Source organism: Paramormyrops kingsleyae, chromosome 15 (assembly GCF_048594095.1).
Source record: "Paramormyrops kingsleyae isolate MSU_618 chromosome 15, PKINGS_0.4, whole genome shotgun sequence".
Taxonomy (NCBI): Eukaryota; Metazoa; Chordata; class Actinopteri; order Osteoglossiformes; family Mormyridae; genus Paramormyrops; species Paramormyrops kingsleyae.
In genome coordinates, this window is record NC_132811.1 from 22477377 (window position 1) to 22504402 (window position 27026).

General features: G+C 42.5%; 3 protein-coding genes across 8 annotated transcripts in view; 1 reads left to right on the top strand and 2 right to left on the bottom strand.

The window, feature by feature from the left end:
• patj (PATJ crumbs cell polarity complex component) overlaps positions 1–4969 on the top strand; it is a 74941-nt gene extending 69972 nt beyond the window's left edge. For all 6 annotated transcript variants that reach the window (XM_072699592.1, XM_072699590.1, XM_072699594.1 and 3 more), the window contains 3 exons: positions 1883–1986; positions 2072–2195; positions 3062–4969. In XM_072699592.1, coding sequence (XP_072555693.1) covers positions 1883–1986; positions 2072–2195; positions 3062–3208 — 375 coding nt within the window. In that variant the 3' untranslated portion in view covers positions 3209–4969. The remainder of the gene's footprint in view (positions 1–1882; positions 1987–2071; positions 2196–3061) is intronic.
• Positions 4970–5282: 313 nt separating this feature from the next.
• On the bottom strand, positions 5283–13363 carry pdzk1ip1 (PDZK1 interacting protein 1). Its single transcript, XM_023813305.2, has 5 exons — positions 13230–13363; positions 7068–7201; positions 6341–6455; positions 5942–6022; positions 5283–5736 (listed from the first exon to the last, which is right to left on the bottom strand). Exons 2-5 carry the CDS (start codon positions 7135–7137, stop codon positions 5664–5666), a joined length of 339 nt encoding a protein of 112 aa, XP_023669073.1. The 5' UTR covers positions 7138–7201; positions 13230–13363; the 3' UTR covers positions 5283–5663.
• Positions 12010–19648, bottom strand: tal1 (T-cell acute lymphocytic leukemia 1). Its single transcript, XM_023813302.2, has 4 exons — positions 19492–19648; positions 16243–16886; positions 15329–15420; positions 12010–13829 (listed from the first exon to the last, which is right to left on the bottom strand). The coding sequence occupies exons 2-4, from the start codon at positions 16755–16757 to the stop codon at positions 13390–13392; spliced, it is 1047 nt and encodes a 348-aa protein (XP_023669070.1). The 5' UTR covers positions 16758–16886; positions 19492–19648; the 3' UTR covers positions 12010–13389.
• Positions 19649–27026: the final 7378 nt, after the last annotated feature.

Genomic DNA, 27026 nt, shown 5'->3' on the forward strand with positions numbered 1-27026 from the left:
TATAACAGCTTCAACTCTTCTGGGAAGGCTGTCCACAAGGTTTAGGAGAGTGTTTATGGGAATTCTTCCAGGAGAGCATTTCTGAGATCAGGTACTGATGTTGGACAACAAGGCCTGGCTCACAGTCTCTGCTCTAATTCATCCCAAAGGTGTTTCTACCAGTTTGAAGTCAGAGCTCTGTGCAGGCCTGTCAAGTTCTACTACACCAGACTCGCTCATCCATGTCCTTATGGACCTTGCTCTGTGCACTGGTGCGCAGTCATGTTGGACCAGGAAGGGGCCATCCCCAAACTGTTCCCACTAAGTTGGGAACATGAAATTGTCCAAATTGACTTTGAAAGCTGCAGCATTGAGTTCCTTTCACTGGAAATAAGGGGCCAAGCCCAACCCATTGAAAAACAACCTCACACAATAATCCCCCCTCTGCCTAACTTTACACTTGGCACAATGCAGTCAGGCAAGTACTGTTCTCCTGGTAATCGCCAAACCCAGACTCGTCCATCATATTGACAGACAGACAAGCGTGATTCATCACTCCAGTGAACACATCTCCACTGCTCTTGAGTCCAGTGGCAGAGTGCTTTACACCACTGCATCTGATGCTTTGCATTGCACTTGGTGATGTAAGGCTTGTATGCAGCTGCTCGGCCATGGACACCCCTTCCATGAAGTTCTCTACACACTGTTCTTGACCTAATCTGAAGGTCACACGAAGTTTGGAGGTCTGTAGCTATTGATTCTGCATACAGTTGGTGACTTCTGCACACTGTGCGCCTCAGCATGCGTTGTCCCCGTTCTGTGATTTTACGTGGCCTGCCACTTCGTGGCTGAGTTGCTGTTGTTCCCAAATGCTTCCACTTTGTTATAATGCCACTAACTTTAGAAGTAAGGAAATTTCACAGACTTATTGCACAAGTGGCATCCTATCACGGTACCATGCTTGAATTCACTGAGCTCCTGAGAGCAACCCATTCTTTCACAAATGTTTGTGGAAGTTGTCTGCATGCCTAGGTGTTGATTTTATACACCTGTGGCTATGAAAGTGATTATAACACCTGAATTCAATGATATGGAGGGGTGTCCCAATACTTTTGGCAATATAGTGTATATACACCCTATCACACACGCAAACCCCATATACATACACCCCATCACACGCACCCCATATATATACACACTATATCACAAGTACACACACACCCTATATATACACACCATATTACGCATACACACACACACACACCCTGTATATATACACACCATATCACACACAGAGATATGCACACACCCACTATCCCACGCACACCCTGCATATATAAACATACATTATGTATTTAAACCCTAAGAGAAAGACACCCTTAAACCATGCACCCTGTACCCACTGAGATCCGCATCCTCTGTGTTCCCCCTCTACATCCGAATGTTCCTACCCACCTGCCCCCCCTCCCAGAGCTCCATAGCTTGCTGCCCCCGTCTGCAGCATCCTCCTGAGGAAGCTGTGTCAGGCAGATAAGGCAGAGCCATGGCCGTGGGGGCTGACCTGCCCCCCAGGCCTGGCTGCCACTCCATATTAGGCCTCGATCTGCCGCTGCTCTTCAGCCTCCAATCCTCCTACTGTGCAGTAATGAAGAAAATTTCATTTTTTGTTAATATTTCCATTACCTCTTTAGTCCCTGCAGCAGACTCATAAAATACGAACAGCTATATCTCCTGCACAGTGACGGGGGTGTGAATGAGGAGTCTGTCTCTGGCCTCCTGCTTACCGGTCCTGTTGTCTGGGTGCTGGGTTCGAAGCAGCCCGCAGGGTTGTGAGCTTTGTCAGGGCATGCAGCCGTGCGTGAGCCGGTGAGTGTGACGTGAGAGTCTGTGTTCCTGCCTCCAGGTCATCGCAGACACCAACATCAGTGCTATTGCCAGCCAGGTGGGCAGCTTGTCCAGTGGTGCCGCCCCCCCCAGTGTGCCGGAAGCCCCGGCAGGCCAGCCCCAGTAAGTGTCCCCCTCCTCACCGAGGCCCCTCCGTCGTAACACCGGCCACCCTGATGCTCTGTGTGCCTGTCCCCCAATACCGCAGGACCCCGCAGCCCAAAAGCATCACCCTGGAGAAGGGCTGCGACGGCCTTGGCTTCAGCATCGTGGGGGGGTACGGAAGCCCCCACGGAGACCTCCCCATCTACGTCAAGACCGTCTTCTCCAAGGCATGCAGTTCTCTCGTCCCAAGCCTCACGCTCACAGTGTCCTCCTTGACAGCGGCATTACTCACAGGGTTAAAGTCCATGTTCTCATGCAGGCAGGACAGCAGAGAAGCTCTCGCCTAACCCTAACCCTAACCCTCCAACCTTCCCCAGTCAGTTTTTATGAGAATACCCATGACCTGAAGACAGTAAGCTCCAATTATACAGTTATACAGTGTAAACCAAACCATTTAGAGTCAAACATTTAATAAATATTGATTCCTAAATATCAGGGTGTCAGATATTCTTAAATGTCAAGTATCAAATACAAAGGATTTAAATAAAATGGCATTAATCCAAGTGGTTAAACATCTACTGTACAATCGTCATGCAGTCACAGGTGGGCACTTCTGAGAAGTTGTCGTAATCTTTAATAAAATGTGTTATTAATCCCTGTTTGCTCTATACAGTAAATAATTGGAGAACAATGTTTTTTGCTTGCATTCAGCCAACTTTCAAGTTTTGAAACACTTTACTTGAAAAACAAATTTGAACAGTTGGGCAGAAAAGACAGGAATTTACAAATGTCTTGTGCTTTCAATGCAAAAGTTGAAAATATGGATGGGGATTAACAGCATAAGAAGTATTAGTCCATTTAAAATTAAATTAGTCCTCTTTCAGATAAATGTATAATTTAATCAGAAAGTTTTTTAACCCAACTACTGTATTTTAATTAAATTTAGCTTGTTCTTCTATTCCTCTCTGAAAATTTATATGTAGAGTTTTTTTTTTCCTTCCCCCCCCCCCCCCCCCCCAACATAATCCATACAATGGGAACTACCCTCCATGTTTTGCAGTGTGGTGATGCTATTTCTGTGTCCCACCTGCAGGGGGCAGCAGCCATGGATGGGCGTTTAAAGCGAGGGGATCAGATTCTGTCCGTGAACAGCGAGAGCCTGGATGGGGCGACACACGAGCAGGCAGTGGCTGTGCTGAAGCGCCAGAGAGGGACAGTTACACTGGAAATCCTGACCTAGCTAACACCCCTCCCCCACCCCTACTGACTGGGAGCTACTGTATGGGCCATGAAGGGGATGCGGGGTGAGGTAGCAAAGGAGAGAGCATGGGGACTGGAGGAGTTCTAAGATGGGCGGAGCCTGGCCCAGTTTTCCCACTTCACCTGTTCTCCTTCCAAAAGAGGAGCTTAGGTTGGCCTGAAGGATTATGGGGTATGTGTTACTCTGGAAGGTACCACTGAAAAGGGATTGTGGAGTATGCAGGACGTGTCCTTGTCCCTTTTTTATCACAATTTTTAACTCCGTGAGTGCAGGAGATCCGTCAGGATGAGGAAAGTGATCCGAGCGGGACCCTGCGTGGTGCCATGCAGCCCTTCGGTCAAGTTTGAGGGATGTGTGTCTGAAAATCACCAGCCCATTGAAATGCACACACAGCCCTGGTCTGTGCAGCCGGGAGGTCTGGGTGGTGCTCCGGAGTGTGGACTGGACCTGTCACACGGTCACCGAGGGACTGAGGACACCAAGGCACAGGACTCCAGCAGCTTGTGAAATGCTTCCTGCCCTCGTCTCCTCATCACCAGGGGGAGATGGGAACCTGCTCACTCTCATCCAGATGCTGCTTGTTCACAACGCGCTGCACTCTGATTGGCTGGGCAGAAGCCTGGCCTCGGCAACTTCGTATTCATTCACCAGAAGACAAAAGTCAAATGTGACGGGAAGCCAGGGGTCAGTGTGCCCATCACGTGTGTCCCAGGCTGCATTGGGTCTTCGTGTGGCGGCACCTCTTCCAGGTCCCGAACCATAAAGCAACATTCAGCATAGAAAAGCCTTGAGTTTAATTAAAAATTGAGCAAATGCTGATTGATTTCAAGTAGCAGTTTCGCTAAGCCTTGTCTTGCTTTGTATGCCGTCTTTCAGATGCCTTATGTCGTTTGTGTTGGTATGTTTGCCCGCTGTGTCCGGCGGTCTGCCTCCATTTGTCTCCCCTCTCATGCCTGAATCTCTCCGGTGCCGATGATGTCAGTAAATCCCGCCTGGTCTGTAGTCGCTGGCCTGTGATTCTGCATGGGCTTCGGATTTCGAGGGCCTGGTTCCCAGAAGGCATCATCCCATGGGGAAGCTGAGATCTGGGATCCGGACTGCACAGGGACAAGCATTACCAGGATGCACCCAGCTCTGCTGATGTTTACCACGTACCAGGAGACTGTCAAACATGTGCTAGCTGTGGTGAAGCCTTTGACCTGTCTACCCCTCTGACTGGTGCCTCTAGTTTGATTGGTTATTGCGTTGCTATGGAAACCAGCCCTGTAACTTACTGCATTGTTCATAACCAATCCTGGAGTCTGTCCCTTGAAAATGACATCAGATTTGCATTGTGTGTTAGGCCTCCCCTGTCATGTTTTCATTCTGTCCAGATGCTGGATCCCTTCCCAGCATCCTCCTGTCGTCTGTAGGTCCATTCCTGAGACCCGACCACCACCGTCGGATCTTATGTCCAGCCCAATGTCTGTTGCTTATGTCTTTTTTTTTTCTGTTGATTAAGAAAAAGTAGTAGGTGTGTCCACCCCGATGGTGAATTTAGGAGCCGTGCAACGAATCGTCTAACCCAGAACGCAGTATTCAGAGCTTCTCAGACCTCTCAGTGACAGAGTTCTGTCCCCTGTAGTGCCATAGAAGGGTCTCTTTTTGTACCTGTCGGCCAATCTATGTAGAATGTCTTCACATCCAAAGAAATTGTTGAAATCACTTAACGCTGTAATAAAAGACACGATGCACACGTGGTCTTCGGCTGTGGAGTGGTCATGACTCTCAGCTTTGCGGTTTAATCATACTTCCCATGAGGCTCTTCTCTGCCCACAGTATACATCACGCCACTGAAATGATTAACTGTCCGCTCATTGCATGGCTGTCGGTCAGTCGGTTATTAACTCCTGTGGACTGAGTTCTGCTTTACGCCTTCAAACCTCACGCTCAGCAGAAACATTCTCCTTTACTCAGCACAGCATCTGGATAATAATTCACCCTTATGTCCCTTTCTATTGGTACAGGAATTTTTTTGAGGAGGAATAAAAACACAAGAACAAATGCACAGACGTAAGGTGTGTACGTGTTTAACCTTTAATGCTATGGTCAAAGACTGGTGTTCTCACAAAAATAGAATAAGTGAAATTTAATATATAAAAAACTAACAAAATTACACAAGAACACTAACTCAGTGCTATTAGATCACCAACACACTGCATTTAAAAAGAACGAGAGATTTGATGAGGGATATTTTAGCTGTACCATCTTCGGCTGGGGTTTTGCTAAAACTTCCAGATTTCTGCTTCCTCAGTCTGCCACCAGCACCAGGCAAAACTGTTAGATATATGTTAAATAGTGGCACTTTTACCAAAGACAGCGAGACACAGGCCCCATTGGGAGATGGTGGCCAGGTGGGCTGACAGACGGTAAGCCTCTATTGGTGCATCGGGTGTCACATGGCGGTGATGATCACTCCCTTCCCCTCTGCAGCTATGTTATCAAAGGCATTGTCACATTCATCGCTCCTGGAAAACGGACATGCAGAAACCACGTATCAGAATAAGGCCTGCAGCCCACAGCCTGATCCGCTCTCTGTGTGACCTTTAGGGTCTTGTTGAGTCATCACATTCACACTCTGTGTAGACATTAGTAACCTAGGATGTACTTCAGTGTATGTAGACAAAACAAAATGGTGGATTTACCAATGTTTTGTGGTTATGGCAGCCTTACCTGACCATGTTCAGATTCGTGTTGCACATGGAATCGTTAGTCCTGTTGTAGTCTTTGCCCTGGGCCACTTCCTCCTCGTTACTAAGAGGAGTAAATGGCAGCATATTAACGGTGTGCTTCCTGGCAAGGAGATGTTCATGGTGCTGGATGGTGTGAACCACATGGAGAACATTAGCACTGCTCTCCTGAAGGGTGACATCATAACTGTATCTTTAAGCCCCCCCAGCTCTGTCCCTCGGATTGAGAATCCATCCTACAATTTTTCTCTGGCTGCTTCATAATGACGCAGTCAGCAGTGCTTTCACACCGCAGTGATTTATTCTTCTAGTAAAACATTGCGATGCTCTGGGCTGCTTGGGGTGTGACCACATTTCCGTACGCTTCCACGTGGCATGTTACCTGGAGTCCCCGCACCACGACTTTTTGACGAGGAAGACCACGAAAACCAGGAAGAGGAAGACGGTCACTGCCATTATCCCGGTCATCCACGGCTTCAGCACCCGCTGCTCCCTGTCTGGGAGGCAGGTACAGAGGTAGAGGTCCCAGCCGTCACATATACCACCTATGACCATGTCTGTGTGTGTGTGTTTGCTGCATTCACCTGCATTCACAGATAACCTCTCTGCTGTGTCCTCTTAAAAACTGCTCTAGCCCTTCAGCAAAGACCCCGTTTCCCGCCTGTGGTCCATAACTCGCTCTCTAAACCCCAGCCGTGCTGATTTAAAAGTGGCTGGGTGTCTCTCTCTCTCTCTTCCTCCGATAACTTTGACCCAACCGGAGATGCATCTACTCAATCTGCTTCACCCGAAATGCCTGAAAAACGGGGATTTAACCTTCAGCAGAAAACTAGAGAACAAAAAGAATGATGCAACATCAGTTAAACTGTAAATACGCAGTTTTCTGAAGTGGTGTGCTGCTGTGCATAGTTCTGAGCAGTGGTAACAGTACAGGATTTAACCTCACCCCCACCCCCCCAAATTAGCTACCACAAATGTGAGCCAAACGAGCCCCATACCACCATCTCCTGTAAGAACCTGACTTAAATCACATTTCCCGAGGCAGCCATGAGAATGTGAACTGTAACAGAGGTTAGGGTTCAGGAAAGCGAGAGATGGGGGGCTCCTACCTTCCTGGGCTGTGGCTGCCCCCTGCAGCAGCAGAAGCAGGAGCGGGACAGTAGTGGTGGCCTTCATCATGATCTCCTGACTGTCTTGCGGAAGACCAAAGTTGGAAATAATCGTCCGAGCAGCACAGACGCACCTTGGAGAGTGGAAAGGAATCACCTGCCGTTTCTTCTCCCAGAAACCCTCCCAGTTCCCCGGTCAATCATTGTCCACACAGCACCCCTCTGAAGGTAAACAGACGGCCGGGTGATGGCAGAGTACGTGCTGAATAGATAAGCACATCTAGCCCCTGCCTGTATCTGTAAGGCTTTGAGTGTTTTTATGGTTAATCCAGCTACTCACTGTCCAGACGTGCACAATCTCTGAAGGTAATGAGGACACAGTTTAAATGAGCTTATTGGCTGTTTGCCGTCACTTTCGATTTCACAGAAACAGGGTTCAGGAAATGTTTTTCCAAATGAAATTGGACCAGGAAGCATTTTTTTGTTAATGGCCTTAGGAGTGGAGAGTGATAGTGCTTGGGGGGTGGGGGGGTCCTCTAATGATGGCTGCCACTGGCAGACCCATTCAGTTTCCTGGAAAGTATGCAGTTTTGCTACAGTTAGTGTGTGGGTTATTCAGTGTCCAGTGTTTTGACCAGGGTAAAGTCAGTCAGTTTGTATGTAGCAGTATGTATCAAAGGCAGGTCTGGGTATTTTCATGGGGTGTCAGAACCCTGGCATGGCAATAATGCTGCATTCCATTTACCTCGCAGCTGGGAATGATGTCACACCTGAGTTAACCTCATTCCAGTTTAACAAGTCGCTAAGCCATTTAGCAATACCAGGGACCTGTTTCAAAAACAGGATTTCTTGCTTAGTGGGATAACTTGTTGGATTTAAAGTACCCCAGTTTAAATAGCCTTTATCTTTATTCCCTTACATTTAGCCCAGACTACCTTAAATCCGATAAGTTATCCGGCTAAGCAAGAAATCCCACATTCTGAAATAGGCCCCAGTTCTAGCCCAGTTAAGTGTTAGCCATTGTTAGCAATACCTGTTGATGATAATGTATTACATGGTATTTGGCACATACAGTACAAACATTGTACCAACACATCCACAGACAGTGTTTGGACAGTATTGTGCGTACGACCGATTTAATGAGCCACAAATAAGATGTAAGTGTTAATAGACAGTATAAAACTACAGCTTTCACTTCTGTTGATGAAGGATGCAGCCATCTTGGATTCTGAGGTCTGAGATGCAGAGGTCCCTCCAACTTTCCAGGTTGGGATTCCAACTTCAGGGAGTGGTCCAGCTGAAATTTCCAACTAGGAACTCAGAAATTTCAACTTCTGGGTTCAATTGGAATGCAACATAACATGCATCTGTACACACGTTAATGGCAAATGAGTTACAAGCTCTGAGGAAACCGTCCACACATACAAACTCCTCACGGCCCAGGTGCGAGACTCTCTGTAGTCCTGCTAAAGGCCTAAAATGCTGCACCGTGTCCTGGTAACTACAGAGAGTATCTGTTAGTGTGTGATCCTCACTTCTTATCCATAGTTAAATATGCTTGAGACTGTCTTCTTCTTAGTAATGTGTCCAAATGGGAAAAAAAGTTCTATGGTGATTCTCTTATTTGCATGGTTACAGATTTTGCAGATTTACATTTATAAATTACAAGTGTATGAGACACTTTTTGAAGTATTAGTTTGAATTTGTTAGCCTTAGTCACATATTCATAAATGGCACTACACAGATATCCATCCATCCATCGATCCATCCATCCAATCCCTCCATCCATCCATCCATTTTCTATACCCACTTGTCCTATGCAGGATGTCAAAAATTCAGCTTAATTCTGTTGTCATTTTAACAGCAGCTACAGGTGCTGCCTGGGGTTGGGATGGATACTTGGAGGATCTTGTCTTTATCCTTTTACCTTGTTAGACATGTTTATGTGTCTCTTTCATTATTGTTACAGGCACTGCTGAGAGCATCTTACTAACAAACTGCTGCAGTTGCTGTAAAGGCTGAGGATGATGAGGAAACTGGTCGCGGGGTTGATTAGCGGTGCGGAGGGAAGGGACCTTTGCAAGGGCAGGGGCCACACCCTTCTCGTGGCCCCCAGGGACTCGTCAGGGTGGGAGCCCGGCTCAGTTGTACTATGGCAGAGCCCGGCATTGTGACGGTGGGTCATTGTTCAGTGGGCCAAATTAGCGGCCTCTTTCATGAACGTGCACCCCCCCCCCCACAACTGCCTCCCCTTCTCATTGATGATGCCCCGCCCCCTCAGGGGATCGCTCGCTTGATGAGAGAGCGCTGTGGGGTCCTTCCATCACTCCCTGCGGACGCTGAGAACCAGCCTGCTCTCAGGTTCACTGAAGGCCCATGGGTCCCTGTGGACCGTCCCTTCAGCGGGGAGGGAGGAGCCCTTTAATTGAATTCTTCTCCCCTATCTACGTATCTCAGGCCTCAGTGATGGTTTTTATCGGCCTGTAAGCAGGTCTTTAACAGAAAGGATGGTCCACTGAGATCTATCAAAGTTTGGGTCCTGCCTGTTCTCACGTGGGATTCTGTGGGAAAACTGAGGAATTATTCATGTTAATTAAAAAAAGAAAAACTATTGTGAGACCCTGTGCTGATTTAGTTAGCAGGCCTAAATGCCTTGTTTGGGGACCACCAGACTTGTTTAAATCCCTGGCATGTACGCAACATACAAGATGGATGAGTTAATGGGTAGATAATGGATACTGTTATTCATACTGGCTCATCTATTTAGCGCAATGTTTAAAAAGCTTTCTTGCAGATTTTTTTATACTTAAAAGTATTGCAATCTTTATTGATGGGCATTGGTAGGAATGCTGCAGTTTCTGTTTGGGATCCCACTTATTTTTTACGATAGATTGATATACTCTATGATACATACATGTGATTGGTGGGTGTATCAGTATAAAGATCTGCCTTTTCTTAATGTACTAAATGTTTTTCCGTTGCCTTCCATGGGCTCTGCAGGGTGAAGGGTAAAACAGGGGGTCTGTGTTGGGAATCAGTGCATGATCCCACTGGGAATCTGCTGGGATTCAGGTTTTGCTCTCAGGCTGCTGTCCCGTCCCAGTGGGACTGGAGAAGGGCCTGATTGCTTTTTCATTGGCATAAGATGTTGTCAGACATCAGATTCACTATCCGGCACCCAGCTCTGGGGAAAATGCTAGTGTCCCCCTACCCCACCCACAGCAGACATTGACCTGGTGATATGAACACATGATCGACTGCTTTCCGAACGTGGGAAACAGTGGGGGTGGGAGTGGACATGAAGGATTTCATTATCAGTCATTAGTAGTTATCCCTTTTGGACCAAATGAGCTGTCTGTCCTTCCAGGGGTCCTCACTGCCCCTTAAGTCAGAGCTGGGGACATGAGAGGTGACAGTGTGCTGCCTGCTGGGCCCTTACATGTCAGAGCTGATCTTGGAGATGCACCTGTGTTTGTTATTTCATATCTTTTTTATTTTAGTATTTTATTTCACTCATATTAGGTCGTGACCTGCTCCCGCGAGTCAGGAAATAAGCCAACCGCCAACGGTAAACAGCCTGACAATTGCTTCACTGCATTTATACGCGTTTTTTATATGTGTGCTATGAAATTAATACTTATTGTTGCCTTTCTTGGCCAGGTCCCACTTACAGAAGAAATTTTAAATCTCAGTGGGACTAACATGGTTATTATTATTATTATTATTATACATTATTGCACACATATACTAATGACCAAAATTGTGGAGACACCTAGCATTTTTGGCGCTTTCATAAATTACTATACGAATATTGACGGTAATGTTTATAAAGAATGTTTACAAATGTTTACAAATATCATACACCGGACGAATAAATAAGTAACTGGAGCAACAGTTAAAGTTCTGCAATCTCTGAAACTGGAAGTGTTTCCACAATTGGGGCCACTAGCGTTTACGGTGAGTTTATTAGTTCGCTTGTACTGTATGTCCTTTCGGCGTAACGCTATAGTTCACTCTTCCCCATCCTTCAGTCCAACAAATAGCCACAGGTCTACCATCAGATGTGATGCCAAAAAATGGGCTTGTGGCCACTCTTCGTATCGTATCATCAAGCGTTACTTATTTGGACAGAAAAGTACCTAATTAAGTACATTTCTCAAAATTTGTTCGTTGTGCCTCACATATCCTACATTACTGTATTTTCACACTTGAAAAGGTGTAATTGAATCTATATAATTAAATTACAAAGTGCTTTTGTTTCAGGGCATTAATAGCTAATAGATAAAAGCGTTAACGGTGTCTCGATTTGCTCTTATCTGAATCTGAATTTAAGCCTCACTTTAAGGAGAACGGTAGCTGCGGGCTTCGGTCCGCCATCAAGGTTTCCTGGTTTTGCCCAGAAAGTCCGACGGTGTCTAAAATGTGCATTTTATTTATTTTAAAAATCATCTCAATGTATACTTTCTTATAAAGAACCGTTTGTAACATTTCAGTAATGATGCGATTTGCATGGCGCTGCGTGTGTGCCGGTCTAGGTCTCAACCTGCTGTGGATCTGTGGCACTTCATGACACATGTGACGTTGTTTTAATTTGTTTTAGCTGTACCTATCTCTTTCATTCGGTATTTATAATGCATATGATATAGTATATACATCCAGTCTGCTGTGCGTTTACATTAAACGTCGTTTTCGAATAAATTGACCAACTTCCAATTTCCAAATGTTTCAAGTTGAAAACCACGTGATTTAAATTTTGCGTACTTCGTACTCGCATTCATTTGTGATTGCCATCGGATTCCTGTGCACCATCAGAGGTAAATTAAGACTGTCTCAATGTGAGTTCAAAAGAAACAACATTTAAGGTCTGCATGAGTCATTTATATAGAGATCATTCAGTAACGCCATCGCCATCTGTAATTTTATAAAGATTACAATACAAGTCTTTCATGTTATTCTATTTATTGCGATTTTTTATAATAAATTCTGTGAGATAACACCGCATCTATTTATAGATATAATCATTTTACAACAATCATGTTTCTACTAATGTCACATCAAAACTCTCCTTTTTTGTTCAATACATAAAAGAGTTGAAGGTACCAAGACTGGTTACTTAAACACCTGCTAAAGAAAGCAGGGGTTGATTATATTAAACACTAATAAAACATTTACTTAACCAAGGTGTGTCGATGGACGGTCTGGCGGTGCCTTTAATACCAATGAAATGGGGGCGGTGTAGAAGGAGATAAACCCAATGTACCATACTATAGCACAATAAAAATATATATATGTACAAAGTGAGTGGTATAGGGAACGAACGCAGATATACACCTCCCCCATTTGAACACTTCAGACCACTTGTACCTCACACACCGTTGAAAAGTACTTCCTGTAACTTACCAACATGTCCCTCTCTACACCTTAAATATTTTGCGTTTCCTCCTGGAATACCATGTTCTTTTCTCCCTTTTTTAAAGGGTAATAAAGTTGAAAAGGTTTTGTGGCTATGACGTCATCTCCAAAATCCAACCTTTGTATTAGCCTGCTTTAGTTAACATAATGTTCCGAAATGAAATGCTTCTGTCCTAGACCCCTCTCCCCTACACAATGCATAACCTGTGCCAACATAGGTAACTGTATGCTTTAAAAAATACGATTTTAGTTTGATTTAGTACTGCCTAAGATGTGTGCTTTCTCTAAGAAATGCTGTTTATAGTCTGCTACAAGCAAAGAGTGAGTATGTATGTTTACAAACTGTCTGCTGTACTACCTGTGTAGTACAGTACAATCCCAGTAATCTTCCCATCAATCTGTTGTACAGTACCTTCTGTGATTTTTGGTGAACGCAAGCTACCATTTTGGAATCAGTGTTCTCATTTAATTTCCCATTTTGTCTTGTAATAATATCATGTTTGCTTTTCTCTTGCTGGGCTGATTCATGAGCTGAAATTGTCCTGGAACACGTCTAGCCGGCCCACAGTCCTTAACCCGCTTACAACAGCAGGAAGAAAAACAGACCTACATCAGCTGGAGACTGGAGACCCCACCCCCCCCACCCCCATGTACCACAGTCTGTTACAGAAGACTCTGCTGGGGGAGCATCAGTAGAAAAGACTGACAAAGAAAAACAGCAAGGCAAGAAAATCAAACAGAACAACGTACAGAAGCCGTATGGTCGACAGAGCATGAGGGCAGGCCGCTTCTTAAAGGCTGCTGCTGGATGCTGTCCTCACTCCCCCATCGTTCCTCTCCCAGCATCCAGAGCCGGCTAAGCATCTCCCCTCTGAACTTGGCTTCCTCATTCTCCTGAAAGCCGAGTCAATCATCGCTGGTGGCTCCCGTCTGATGGAAGTCCGTGGTGGTGCAAAGCCCTGGGAGCAGGTCGCATCTCCACCGAGGAGTCCTGCTCTTCGGTGAAGCTCTCCGGACTGCCGTCGCCGTCCAGGAGGCTGCCGCAGCTGGAGTTGGGCGAAAGCATCTCCTGCAGCAGGTCCTCCCTGACCAGGCTGGCCTCGTGGCCCTCCCGCACCCTGGCACCGGCGTTCCCGGCCCCGACCATGTCGTCCTGGTCGTCGAGCAGCTTGGCCAGGAAGTTGATGTACTTCATGGCCAACCGCAGGATCTCGTTCTTGCTGAGCTTCTTGTCCGGCGGGTGCGTGGGGATGAGCTTGCGGAGCTCGGCGAAGGCGCCGTTGACGTTCTGCTGACGCCAACGCTCCCGGCTGTTGGTGAAGATCCGCCGCACGACCTTGGGCTGCGAGCCTAAGGAGCGAGAGGGAAAAGGAGAGCATGAATAGTGGCTTACGGCCTCTAATCTGACCTCACATGTCCTGGTGAAATGGATATGACTGATTGCAGGTCAGTTTCACAGCACAGAAAGTAGGTTTCACATCCCAGTGTCCACCAGCAACAGCACCACATGGCCTGTGGTCATGTTTGGACTGCATTTACAACATCCTCTAAAGAACAGAACCAGCTTTCCTGTCATTTCTGATCAGGTTCATTTCTCTGGGAGATTCTCCTAATCATATATACAATAATTGCATATGTATGCAGTTTGCTGTCTCGAATGCTTTTTTCACTGGACCATAAACTAGCTGATCTAAATAACCATATTATTTGTTAGCTTACATTTGGTCTAAATCAACCTGCAACAATCTGAGTACATTCAAGTCTCAGAATATGTTGGCTTGCTACTCTATCTGGCCGAATTTGCATTGCAATCTTCTCACCCGGGCAAATAATTTGGCTTAACTGACTCAACATTTTGCATTTATATTGCACAAATCCAGGAATTTCACAGAAATAACATGTTAAAGCAAACATGTCTAGCGTTAAATGAATACAGTAAAATAACTTGAATGAATCTGTACTTGAAGGCTGCTCGCCAAAGTGCTATCCTAAGCAGAAAATGATCAAATGAAAACAGGGCCACCTATGTGAAACTATATCTGGTTATAACACAGCTCTGCCTTCACGTTTAATCCCGCCACGGCACCCGGGTCCACTGCTAACTATTAGCATTTTTATGGGCATCCACCAGCTATCTGCGCTGGATAAGCTGCGCCTAGGGCTGCCTCAGAGCGAGCCTCCACACTTCCTGTTATCCCTCCCTTTCCCTCACAGAATCCATAACCGAATGTTTTCTCAAAGGGGGACGAAATTGAGAAAAACACCAAATTAATTAAAATGTGCAAGTTGCCAGAGATTTTGTGCGTCTCAGTGTGTGTGTGTGTGTGTGCGCGTGTGCGTGTGTGTGTGTGTGTGCGCTTGTGCGTGTGTGTGTGTGTGTGTGTGCGCGCGCACGCGTGTGTTTAATATATGCACAAATCGAAAGGGAATTATTATTTCCGACGGGAATTCTTATAAACACTTTTTTATTTTGCATAAAATATCGTGCAGACGAAAATAAATCCAGCTGTGGCAACCGCTGATTTCAGAAGGGACATGTTAGAAGTAAAATCTGGCGAAGGATGCCGCTTGCCTTTATTTCATCTTATATTTTAACAATGAAGTAAATGCGTAAATAAAAAGAGTGTGACTGTAGTGACTGTAGACAGCATTGTATACTTAAGTATTTGATATCAGCTGTTCGAGGAAAAAACACTATACTTTCTGGGCATATATATATTTTTGAAAAGTTGACTGCCGACAAGTGCGTCAAAGAGACTGAGCAAGTATGAGGTCGCTAATATTAGGATAAAATCAAGACACAACTAATGGTATTTTACCATACTTATAAAGATCCAAAATCTGCCTACCATCGCTGATTTCAACCTCATAAGGCGCAGGTCGACGCTTTACTCGGCTGCTGGGGTACATTCCGTACTGATCCGGATCGCCACCAAACCCACTGTGGGAACAAGATTCCGTCATATATAAATTACACAGCAAAAACAGCATTTTTAAATAATTTAACTTAGTCATCCAGTTAAAACCTATAGCGACAGTGTCGCTACCCAACTGCGTTTATAATTCACTAACGGCACCGATAACGGTGAATTGCTCCAAACAGAGGTGAACTATATGGCTTCTGAAAACCTGTTAAATGTATTTAGGTCCCTTTATGCATATGACGAATATAACGAAATATATACAGTGAATTAAAACGTTAACCACGATCAACAAGAGAGCTGTGCATATAATTATCATGTCGTCGTAGGCCTAATTATGAATATGCATTGTGGAAAATATCCGTTAGCAGAGAACATGCAAATCGATTCATTTTGTACGTTTGAAATCTATATTAAGTAGGCTATATAATATAAATGCATAATGTATATTATTCAATAGCGTTAAAATCTTGAAAATAAAACGGCGACCTTATCAAAACACGCTTGTCCTTCACTTTTAAATCAAAATCTAAAACGAAGCCTTTTGCCAACATTCTGAAATTGAAGTTATTCATAGTTTATGAAATCTTTCTTGGAATTTGGGTATGAAGTGATCATATTAATAACTATGCCATTTATTGTCATTCAAATAAAATGTTATCAATTTTAATTTGAAAGTTTCTTCCTAGTGCGTCCTATCATCTGAAATCGCCATTTAGACATTTTAACTAACTGTAACTTTTTAAAATAACTACATAAAATGCATCAAGTACAATCTGTACTCAGTGCCTAGTATTCAGTACAATGGAGGAAATGTTTGTAAGTGCTGAATAAAGTCTTACCTGTTTAGGGTGGAGAGCGGTTGCGTCACGTTACTGTACAGCATCGCTCTTGCTGGGAGAGGAAAAGCGGGTGGACTCAACTGCACCATTCGAGTTTCGCTTAGCGGGTCCCGGGGAGGCAGCGGCAGAGACACAGGCGGTCTGCGCAGTTCGGTGGTTTGCACCTTGTGGTTGCTGTCTGCCTTATTGTCTCTGGCTTTTATATCGGTGCTCCCTCCTCTCATGCCCAGCTCGATCACTGGCACTTCCTTTTTGGGCTCCCTGCTGTTGTAAGCCGTCTCCTTGGCAACGCCATTAACGATGACAGTCCCGTTGCAGTGGTCCCCGGAGACGGTCTCATCTCTCCGCTCACTCTCAGCCGAGTCCGCAGTCGTGCTTTCCTGTTTCTCACATGCCTCGCCCCCCTCAGCGCCGAAAAGACCCGCAGAAGGGGTGGATGCGTCGTGATGCGGCGACTCGCACGCCTCTCCTTCGGGACTCCTCTGTCCGAGCTCCGATTTCAGTTTTTCCATCATTATCTTTATTTTGCGACTAAACTAATGAAAAACATAAAACGTGCGGCCGCGTGTTACAATGTGTGAAAACGTTTTAGGCAAAATCCTTAGCGAACCTCGCATTCCACCAATCGTTATCCGTGATGCAACCTGAAAAAGAGCATGTATGAAGTACATGTGTAACATTAGACAAATATGATTTAGAAGCTATACTTATTTTTATCTTTAACGGAAATATCCGAGACAGAATGCACTCCTTCCCCATTTGCTGTGTACCTAACACTGTCTTTCCTCATAGACCAACCCAGCCGTTACTACCGTCTTATGCGTAGCCTGCTGCATGGGCAGTTGTCCCTCTATCAGTTATGCTTGATAATCTATTTGTAACTGTATTATAATAACTGTGTTGTTGTTTTTTCTTTTTGTATGAATAGACATAAGGGGTTTTCATGTTAATAGACAGTACTGCGTAAATAATTCGCGTTTTCCTTAATTTTCAGATTGAAATGAAATCACGCCCTAAATCATTTTAATTCTGTATAGTTAGAAAATTGTGGTTCGTGATATATTACTTGACTCCTACTAATAATTTAATGTAGTAAAATGAGTTAGAATACTTAAAAAATACTGTTTGTTGGGGAATAAACTATAACTGATTGAAGGATTTGAGCTAAATACATTTATTAGAACTTTAATTTGTTTGCATACTACAAACACACCTGAGCACATATAGATTACATTTCATGCTTGATGTTGTTTTTAACTCCTTTTCCCCGGTTGAGGTATGTTAACTTGAGGTATAGTTTCATACAACCTGCTTGCCTTATATCCACCGATAAGGCGCCTGAAGTGTAAGCGAGCGTGGGGTGTGACTTTATCAGCCAGAAACATTGTTAGATCCTGCGCATCAGGCGGCGTACAGTTTAACTGACGTTCATGTGTATCACTGGGCAGCTAGATGTTTTGATTGGTCTCCACGTAATACGAATTGCTCTTTGTCAGACTATGTCAGGCTTATATAACGGGTCCTCCCATAGCGTCGAGATCTTTATACAGAATATATATGTGGTCAAATCTCACATCTCTGCCTCGACGTATATATTCGGCCTGCAATGTTCCGTTTAGAACAAGTTATTTCTTTTTCTCTGCGATTTCTTATTCCACAGGGATGGAACAAAAAGGTATAATTTTGTTATAAATTAATAATATCCATTATAACACATTGTAATTATTCGTCAGTCTCCATGACACATATAATTACATGTTCTTATTCTAGAGAGGTTGGTGATATAAACTATGAATAATAATAATAATAGGCTAATAGTAATAATAATAATAATAATCGAAAATTTGCATTATGTTCATTTCACAATGTAAAGATTCAGATAATGCATCAATTAACAAATGGTTTGTCAGTAATTAATTCCTGTTTTCGTCTTAATAATTAATTTTCTTTTAATTTACAACAGCCATTATCTTTTCATTTAGCCCTCCATATAAACCAATCCTCCTATCATTTCTCATATCATCGAAAACAAAATTGCCACAAGCGTTTGTAAAATTATATCCACCTAACCTGCTCATCTACACTAAAATATCCAAGGCGCGACATATATCATATAAAATACAGTTATTGATATCTTGTAAAGCAGTTCGACTGAATTTACGTTTCGATTCGGCACTCATATCCTTTAAATGTTTAGTATAATTATTCCATTCGAGAAATAATACAGACAGTAAGTCGAGTAAATAAATTCGAAAATTCATTTGATTAACGGTCATGTGCAGGTAGCCCTGAGGCAACAATCGTAATGTAGCCGGTAACATGATTTGTGTCTTCCACGTTTTTTCAAATTATCATATCCTCGGAAAAATCGTTTGTTGCGTGTTTGTATGTTTATTACTCCTGGACCGCATCTTTCTTTTTTCAAACATGCACGTAAATTTATGGTGTTACTTTTTATTGGTGGTTTTCATATGGGCGTAACAATTTAAATATATAAGCACAAAGTACCTTTGTAATAAATACAAATCATGTGATAAATCATGGGCCTACGTAACATGAAATCGCAAGACTTTGTTTTAAAGTTCCATTTATTCGTAACAAACCTAATGTATCTTTAACGTGATATTTCTGTACTAAGATGATTATTTGAATCGATGGGACTATTTAAATATTTCTTATTAGTAAGGTATTTTTATACTGCCTGAAAACAAGCATGCTTATCCTTAAACGTGTTCCAGACAAAAACACAATATCCCATTCTCAAATGTGCCTCACATTGCAGCATTCATTTCCAACAAACGTTTGTTTTTTCAGGTTTGGGTTCAACTGTCATGTGCGTTTTATTATGAAATCTAAAAATGTCGATAGTAGAATCATCAACTTAACGGTTAAGGCGATTAATAAAATCGCTACGTATGGGGACAGAGCTTCATTTAAAGAAATAAAGCTTCATCTATTGCCATTTTAAAAAATGAAAATAAAATATATAGCTTTGTTGAACTTGGTTCGTTCGAAGTACCGCATCAGTTTATAACAAAATGGTCAGTAACGTTACTTTGGACATAGAAAAGGAAATTGGGCCTCATTATCCCAAAGACCGATTCATAAAACAAACCAAATATCCCTGCTAATGAACAATGACCGACATATTGAAATGCATATCTTTATAAAAATGCCAATATTTTCGTATCGAATTAGATTTGCTATAAATCTATAAGGTCGATGAATACGGCTATATTTTCCCCTTACCGTTTTCGCAGTGTTGTTGATGTTACTGTATGTGTGGAGCCATTTTGTCGAGGGTCATCCATGTCTGAGGTTTTAGATTCACTGAAGAGCTGTGTGCAGCTGGAAGTGAGGTCTATATAATTCCACATCACGTCCAGCGCGCCTCTTAGTATGGGGAGCGGAACACGGCAGCAATGTGGCCAGGCGAGATAAGAGCACGGCAGTGGCCACTTCGTTGTCGATAAGCCCCTAAACCCATTATTTATGAAATGATTCATTATTATTTTGCTTTTTTTATCGAAGGCAAACGCGAAGAAAAAAAACTGTGTAGACCAATATTGTATATGGATATGCATAGGAAGGGCTCATCGTTGCCTTTCGCATTGTCCTTCAAATAAATAAATAAAATAGACGAAAATTGTCTTGTTTAAACGCTTCACGACACAGGTAAATATTAATTGGGCAGAGTGACGGAACAAATTTGAATGATAGGATGTATAAATAATCATAAATCTAAGACAAAGCGACGTTGTCCTATATGTGGCAAAGACAGTTAAAAATGTCAGCCTTGTCACCCTTGACTTGAGTATGACTTTCTTTACAGACTGGCATTCAATTTTCGAGTAATTATACATGGCTGAATGCACTTGAGGTTTTATTAACGTGATTAATGTTTGATCATGTTTGAGTGGTTGATATGTGCAACGTGAAAGCATCCAAAAATGTTCAAATTCCACACACGCTGCTAATCATTTAAGAGTAATGCCAACCGAAGACTGCAGCTTCTGCTGCGGCGTTTTTTTCAGATTACCCTCTAACTTTCGAATGTCATTTTATAAAACAACCAAGAAATAAACTCTGACATGAATGGGTATTCCCCTCTCCAACTACCACAAAGAATTTGTCATACAAAATTTAAATTTTATACATTTTGCTTATTCAGTTATTAGGTAATACCTGTCACAAACAAGAAAAGTACGGGAATACAAAAATGATTTTATGCGCACTGCTGCAAAAATAATTTCATAGGATTAAATTACTGATATAACAATCAATTTCTCTCGACTGTAGTCCACTATTCAAATAAGTAAATCATTAGAGATATATTGAATTGTAATAAACAACTTGAGAAAAACCGAGGCTTTTTTCTGTCATCAAATCATCGTCAAATCTAGTTTGACCTCAATTAGCAATAGAGCCACAGATGAATGAAAAATCTAACGCATTTGAATATGCATATTTCTCTAATGAGATGGGCGTTTCTGTGTCTTTTCACTGTAATACAAGGTAAGCTTTTACAGTTTGGATTGAACAGAAAATACAAGCTCTTACGCTATTGCGAGCAAATCTGCACAAATGGGGCTTTGTAGTTTGTTCATTTTTACATGTGGTTAAATAACAGTCAATTCTGGCAAATTAAGAGGTTATGTTTTCTTAACTGTGAGAAGTAAATGTTGCGTATTAATTTCTTTAATGCTTACTGTGGGTCCATCTGTCGTAGAATGACCACAAAGTGGTGCGATTAAAGAGAAAAGCAGAACTTGTATCTGGTCACGCTTCAGGAAATGCTCCAACCCACAGAAGTGTAATATATTGAAGCGGTTCTGCCTTTTACACACTTTTACACACTGCTGTGGGTGTGTGACGTCTTTGACCCCGTCTATGTTCAGTGTTTCGCGCCATTTCTAACAATTTTGCTTAAATAGAGGCAAAATAATTTTCAACAATCCATCCATCCACACATTTCGTTATCCAGTATGTGGGCGCGGTGCATTGACAGCAAAGCTAAAAGTGTAGGCTAAGTGTCACTGATAAGATTAACAGTAGAATTCGCCCGTTTTTATGTTGTTTGTCAGTATGTATTGTTGTTATTTGTTTTGTTTTTTTGTCAGTACTGCTGCCACAAGTGGGACTCATATGGCTGTTATGCTCGTTGGGCATTGAGATTTTAATTTTAAGGAAAAATGTTTAATTTAGTCTGCATACATGTTTAAATCAACCAAAACTGGAATATAAGAAGAATGGCCAAATACACTCTCTGGATTTGGCGTAAATCTCAAAGGGCACCCTTGCAAATTGCGATAAGACAGTATCATTACGGCCGTGACCTTCAGTTCATCCATCAGGCGACGAGCAGGAGAGGGACCCCCGCAGATAAGCCGGGCGTGTAACCTGTGGATGTCGCAATGTACCGGCGCTTTCGGTTAGCCACAACACGGCGCCCTTCGTCGCCTCCGGCTCCCGCTGTTTCACTTCTTGCTCCATCGCTGTTCTTCTTTAATCAGACCATCTTTGCATCGCCTGGGCATCGATCTGACTTTCAGAAGTCACGCGCGAAACATCAATTTTTCCCTATCAATTGAGCGCAATTGACCTGCTTAAACAAATTAAACGTCACATAAAATTAAACACTCGTATTTTACAAAAACATGTCGTAAACTGTTATATATATACATAATATATGCATAATAAAAACATAAACAGATATGGATTTTTGGTCACGCGCCATTTCCAACTTCATACACGTCGCTTCTGCTCAGTAACTTCAAACGCCGTCTTTTAACTTGAATGACACTGTAAAGGGTCTTAAGGCAGTTTGCAGCAGAACGGCTCTCTTCTCTGTCACGATGTTAGTCCTCCTGTACATCTCGCATCTGGCAGGCCGTCGTCACGACCAACATCCTGCACACGCGTCCCTAATTGCGGGTGCTTGGTGCGGTGGGTGAGGGCTAAAATGGAAGAATACCAAACAGGAAACTCTGCCAGTTTCAGCTTCCCACACATGCCTCCCCCCAAAAGTCTTTCAAAAAGGCAGGAAACAAGAGAAAGGACCGCTGCTCGCAAAGATACTCCAGCACCAATGCTGTGTGGCTTCTACTACTGTATTTCCCAGCTGCTTCTCGGGAAGTCATTAAGTATAAAAATCGTCAATATAATTTGAATTACTAGTCAGACTGTTTTCATAACTTTTTTTAAAAAAGGAAACGTGCATACAAATTAGTGGAAACGACAAGTAATGGTACATTGTGGACAGATGGCACTTTTCATAACTCCCTGTAAAAACAACAGCGACTTTTCCTCGCCGGTTATTGATTTATACTGAATAACCAATACATGTTTCTAGTGATCTGCATTTGACGTGTAATTACTGCCCTTCATAACACTTATATCTCATGACCAGTTTTTAACCCGTAACAGTATATTTGAAGTTTCGCAAATGTTAGCTTTGCAAAGCTGGTCTGTAATAGGTTAATGAACAGGACTGCCCCCCCCTCGACAATGGATTAGTGTAGCTACGTATAACTGAATAAAGACTTTAACAAAGCCTGGTGTTCATGAGCAAAATGTATATACTCACAATGTTATTAAGAGCTACAAACTGCTGATCGTTTAGACTGATCACGCACATTTCTGCTGAAATGAATGAATTCGCTCTCCTCTGCTCATTTGCGCACTTCAATTAGGAGTACTAATTCAGGGAATAATTCAGGCACCATAAATTATTACGCAAGCTAAACATTTAAATAATGAATTGTAATTACATTCGGCGTAATTATTATTTTAAGGACCAAAATGAACAAATGTTCTCTCTGAAGTCCCTCTTTAAAATAAACCCGTTCCCGAAATGTTATAAAATATTGAAAATCATGATAATTTAGTTATGTCTTATGATTGTTAGAATTAAATTAAAAAATAAATAAAATAAATTGTTAAAAACATGAAAATAAAACAAAAATACGAATATTCCAACGACCAAAGTTTGTTTTTCTCAAAGTGAAATAATCCCGCTATTTTCCTAAATGTGGGGTTGGTAGAAACGGTGTGGCCATTTACACATACATTCAATCATGTTTTATAATAATCGCATATTCACTTTCCTGCACACTAAGCAGGTTGTAGAGGCCAAGACTGCTGATAAGAAGATTGCTTGGTATTCTGGCGCCCCCCTTTGATCATTTTGAGGTAACACATAAATGGCTTAAAATCATGACTGATGAGCCGAAGTAACCTGTTCGTGAATATGCCTTCGGAAATACGCAAATGAAACTTTTAGTTGATAAAACAATTTTAAAAATCCAATTTTTTTACTTGTCTTAAGTTATCAGCTAAAATTTAAAGTACATAATTTCTAAAGTTTTTATATTTGTGTCTAATGAGGGTCTCGTTGTTGCTATTATTATTATTATTAGTAGTAGTAGTAGTAGTTGTAGTAGTAGTAGGATTTATTAGCATTATTGTTGTGTTGTTATGCCAAACAAAACAACACCCACTGAAAACATCCTTTACAGTGGAGTAAAACCAATGCACATAACCCTCCTCCACTGACCAGATGTCTCCATACCAGATAGGAGACCTCATCCCTGGAGCTGACAGTCTGAATTAAGACGAGGGTTTTCTTTTGAAACGTTATTTCTAAATAATACGCATTACACTTTGAAGGTATATGTGTGAAGGACAGTGACAAAATTCCAGCATTATGCAGTGTAATGTTCTGTGGAGTGATGTGTGCCTGTTTAGCAGTCATTTAAATGCTGGTTACTTTTTAAAACCTAAATGATTAAATTATAATTTTGCCTATATAAAGCATCTTTATGGAATATATAATGTTCTATTTAAAGCGGGTATACTTAGGCTGCTGAGCATACCATGTGTTCCTTAGTGTCTCCTGATTTAAACTGAAGTTTTATGCTTTTACTCATGTGAAGAAAATGACAAACAAAAGCTGTTCATTCTAAGCGGCCGTATTTGGGGTGAACGTGAAATGTAATTCTCAGTCCCTTTGAACGGTTTACTTTGAAGGTCAGTTCTCAGGAAAAATTAACTTTAGCCTTACCTGGGTACTAATTTACCAGTTTTCTGCTATTCAGTGAGAAAATAATGAACTTTATATCATGTTTCATGGAGAAGTAGGAAGGAGATGAAGGGAGACGAGAACGGGGGATGCGCTATGTGATTGTGAAAGGAAGGAGAGTAACATTTTACACAGAGTTTTGTTATAATAAAGACAACATATCTGCGTGTTCCACTGAATGACAATCAAACTATATATTTGTAAGCAAATAAGTCATCTACATTGTACTGTGCTTTGTGAGAAGGCTTGCATGCATTCTTACCTCTTATCAGTGTTGGTCTTCTGTGGTCTTTTATGGCAGGCAGGTTGGAGTAGAGGTATCGGACCAAACCCACCATCTTTACTGGGGAGTGACAATATGTAGTAAACAGTGTGTTGGCAGTGGGTTGAGCACTGGTAACAACATCACTGACAATAAATTACAATCTGTGCTAAAGAGGACAGTGGTAAACCACATCTATACCAGGCCGAGAGACCAATATGGATGGACACACCCCAAAACAAACTGCTGGAAGATGAAAAGGCATTCAGGTGACTGAGGAAGTGTCATTCAAAGCAGATCTGCTGATTGTGTGGTTGAATACTTATCTGCCAATGCTGCCATTACACAAAATAAATATGAATGCTGGACAGAAAGAATCACTGGAACATGAAATGTATGGAGCATGCAGCAGGGAAAGCTGAATCCAGTGAAGGTGGAGAGTGATGTGTTAGAAATGAGCAAACTTAGATGGACTGGATTAGGTCCATTTACTACTCAATGAAATGAACAATAAAGTAGAAATGGGGTGGATCTCCCCAAACGAGCCTCGAATGGCCCCCTCTTGTTTGTAAATTTCTTATGTTCTTATGTTCTTATGGATCCATAAGATTAAAAGTTAGGGGTGGCACCAGGGAGGGGCTTGGGGTGCTGTAGCTACCCCTATGATAGCCACCCCCTTAGCACCCCCAAGACATTTCTGTTTAGAATTTTTTACATTTTAATGTGTGAATACTAGGTCTATAAATTATACTTTGAAAAAATATATACATAAATAAAACAAACCAATTGTTATTATACATGTGTTTGGGGGGGTTGCATTAGAAATTCAACTGTGACAACTAGCACATTAAGGGGAAACAAAATTTCAGAGCACCCTCGCAGAAAACAGAAAAAAGAAAATCTCTGGCGCCACCCCTGGTTTGAGTGAGTATTACAGGACATTGTCATCCAAGATACACTATATTGCCAAAAGACTTGGGATACCTGCCTTTACACACACATGGACTTTAATGACATCCCATTCTTAATACATAGGCTTTAATATGAAGCTGGCCCACCCTTTGCAGCTATAACAGCTTCAGCTCTTCTGGGAAGGCTGTCCACAAGGTTTAGGAGAGTGTTTATGGGAATTCTTCTAGGAGAGCATTTCTAAGGTCAGGTACTGATGTTGGGCAAGAAGGCCTGGCTCACAGTCTCTGCTCTAATTCATCCCAAAGGTGTTTCTATCAGTTTGAGGTCAGAGCTCTGTGCAGGCCTGTCAAGTTCTACTACACCAGACTCGCTCATCCATGTCCTTATGGACCTTGCTCTGTGCACTGGTGCGCAGTCATGTTGGACCAGGAAGGGGCCATCCCCAAACTGTTCCCACTAAGTTGAGAGCATGAAATTGTCCAAAATGGCTTCGAAAGCTGCAGCATTAAGAGTTCCTTTCACCGGAAATAAGGGGCCAAGCCCAACCCCTGAAAAACAGCCTCACACCATAATCCCCCCTCCGCCAAACTTTACACTTGGCACAATGCAGTCAGGCAAGTACCGTTCTCCTGGCAACCGCCAAACCCAGACTCATCTATCATATTGCCAGATAGAGAAGCATGATTCGTCACTCCAGAGAACACGTCTCCATTGCTCTGCTTTACACCACTGCATCCGGCGCTTTGCATTGCACTTGGTGATGTAAGGCTTGGATGCAGCTGCTCGGCCATGGAAACCCATTCCATGAAGTTCTCTACACACGGTTCTTGAGCTAATCTGAAGGTCACATGAAGTTTGGAGGTCTGTAGCTATTGACTGTGCAGACAGTTGCTGACTTCTGTACACTGCGCGCCTCAGCATGCGTTGTCTCCACTCGTAGCTGAGTTGCTGTTGTTCCTAATTGCTTCCACTTTGTTATAATACCACTAACAGTCTAACTGTTGTTACTCATTGCCCTCCAGCGAGAAGTTTGACCAGGATGCGTAACATCAATTTTCCTGTTTAACTTATAAGCAAAATATAAACAGAGAGAAGCTGGATTGGAAGAAGACAATTGTGAACTCAAGATCGGTGGAGTTTTTCCTATGTAATGTCTACATGAAAAATGGATCATTTGGAACCAACACAACATCAGTAAATGATTGAGTTTGTGGCACCCAGTTGGATCATCATTAACTACTGTACCAAACATCTGACCACTAACATTCCTGACAGAAATGGACAACATCACCGTCATCAGCAGTACCCATAGCACTGAGCATGTGATGGATTTTTTTCCCATTTGAATGACTGAAAACTGGTTTGGTTAAAACTATTTTTAACATAATGAATTAAAAGTCCATTATTATGATCTTTGTTCTCATCTGCTCCTCTCAATTCTGTCTATCATTTAGTTCAAATTCATTTTTAGCTCATGCCTAGTTGTATGACATTCACCCAAAAACTGAACGAAGTATTAAGTCCTTTAGA

Bases quoted from the DNA above. Each gene is read 5' to 3' on its own strand.
- pdzk1ip1 (XM_023813305.2), bottom strand. From the start codon at position 7,137: ATGATGAAGGCCACCACTACTGTCCCGCTCCTGCTTCTGCTGCTGCAG. The intron at 6,023-6,340 runs GTAACATGCCAC...TACTCCTCTTAG, and splicing joins TCGTGGTGCGGGGACTCCAG to TAACGAGGAGGAAGTGGCCC. The intron at 5,737-5,941 runs GTAAGGCTGCCA...TCCGTTTTCCAG, and splicing joins ACGAATCTGAACATGGTCAG to GAGCGATGAATGTGACAATG.
- tal1 (XM_023813302.2), bottom strand. From the start codon at position 16,757: ATGATGGAAAAACTGAAATCGGAGCTCGGACAGAGGAGTCCCGAAGGA. The intron at 15,421-16,242 runs GTAAGACTTTAT...TTGTTCCCACAG, and splicing joins CCGCTCTCCACCCTAAACAG to TGGGTTTGGTGGCGATCCGG. The intron at 13,830-15,328 runs GTAGGCAGATTT...CTCGCTCCTTAG, and splicing joins TGAGGTTGAAATCAGCGATG to GCTCGCAGCCCAAGGTCGTG.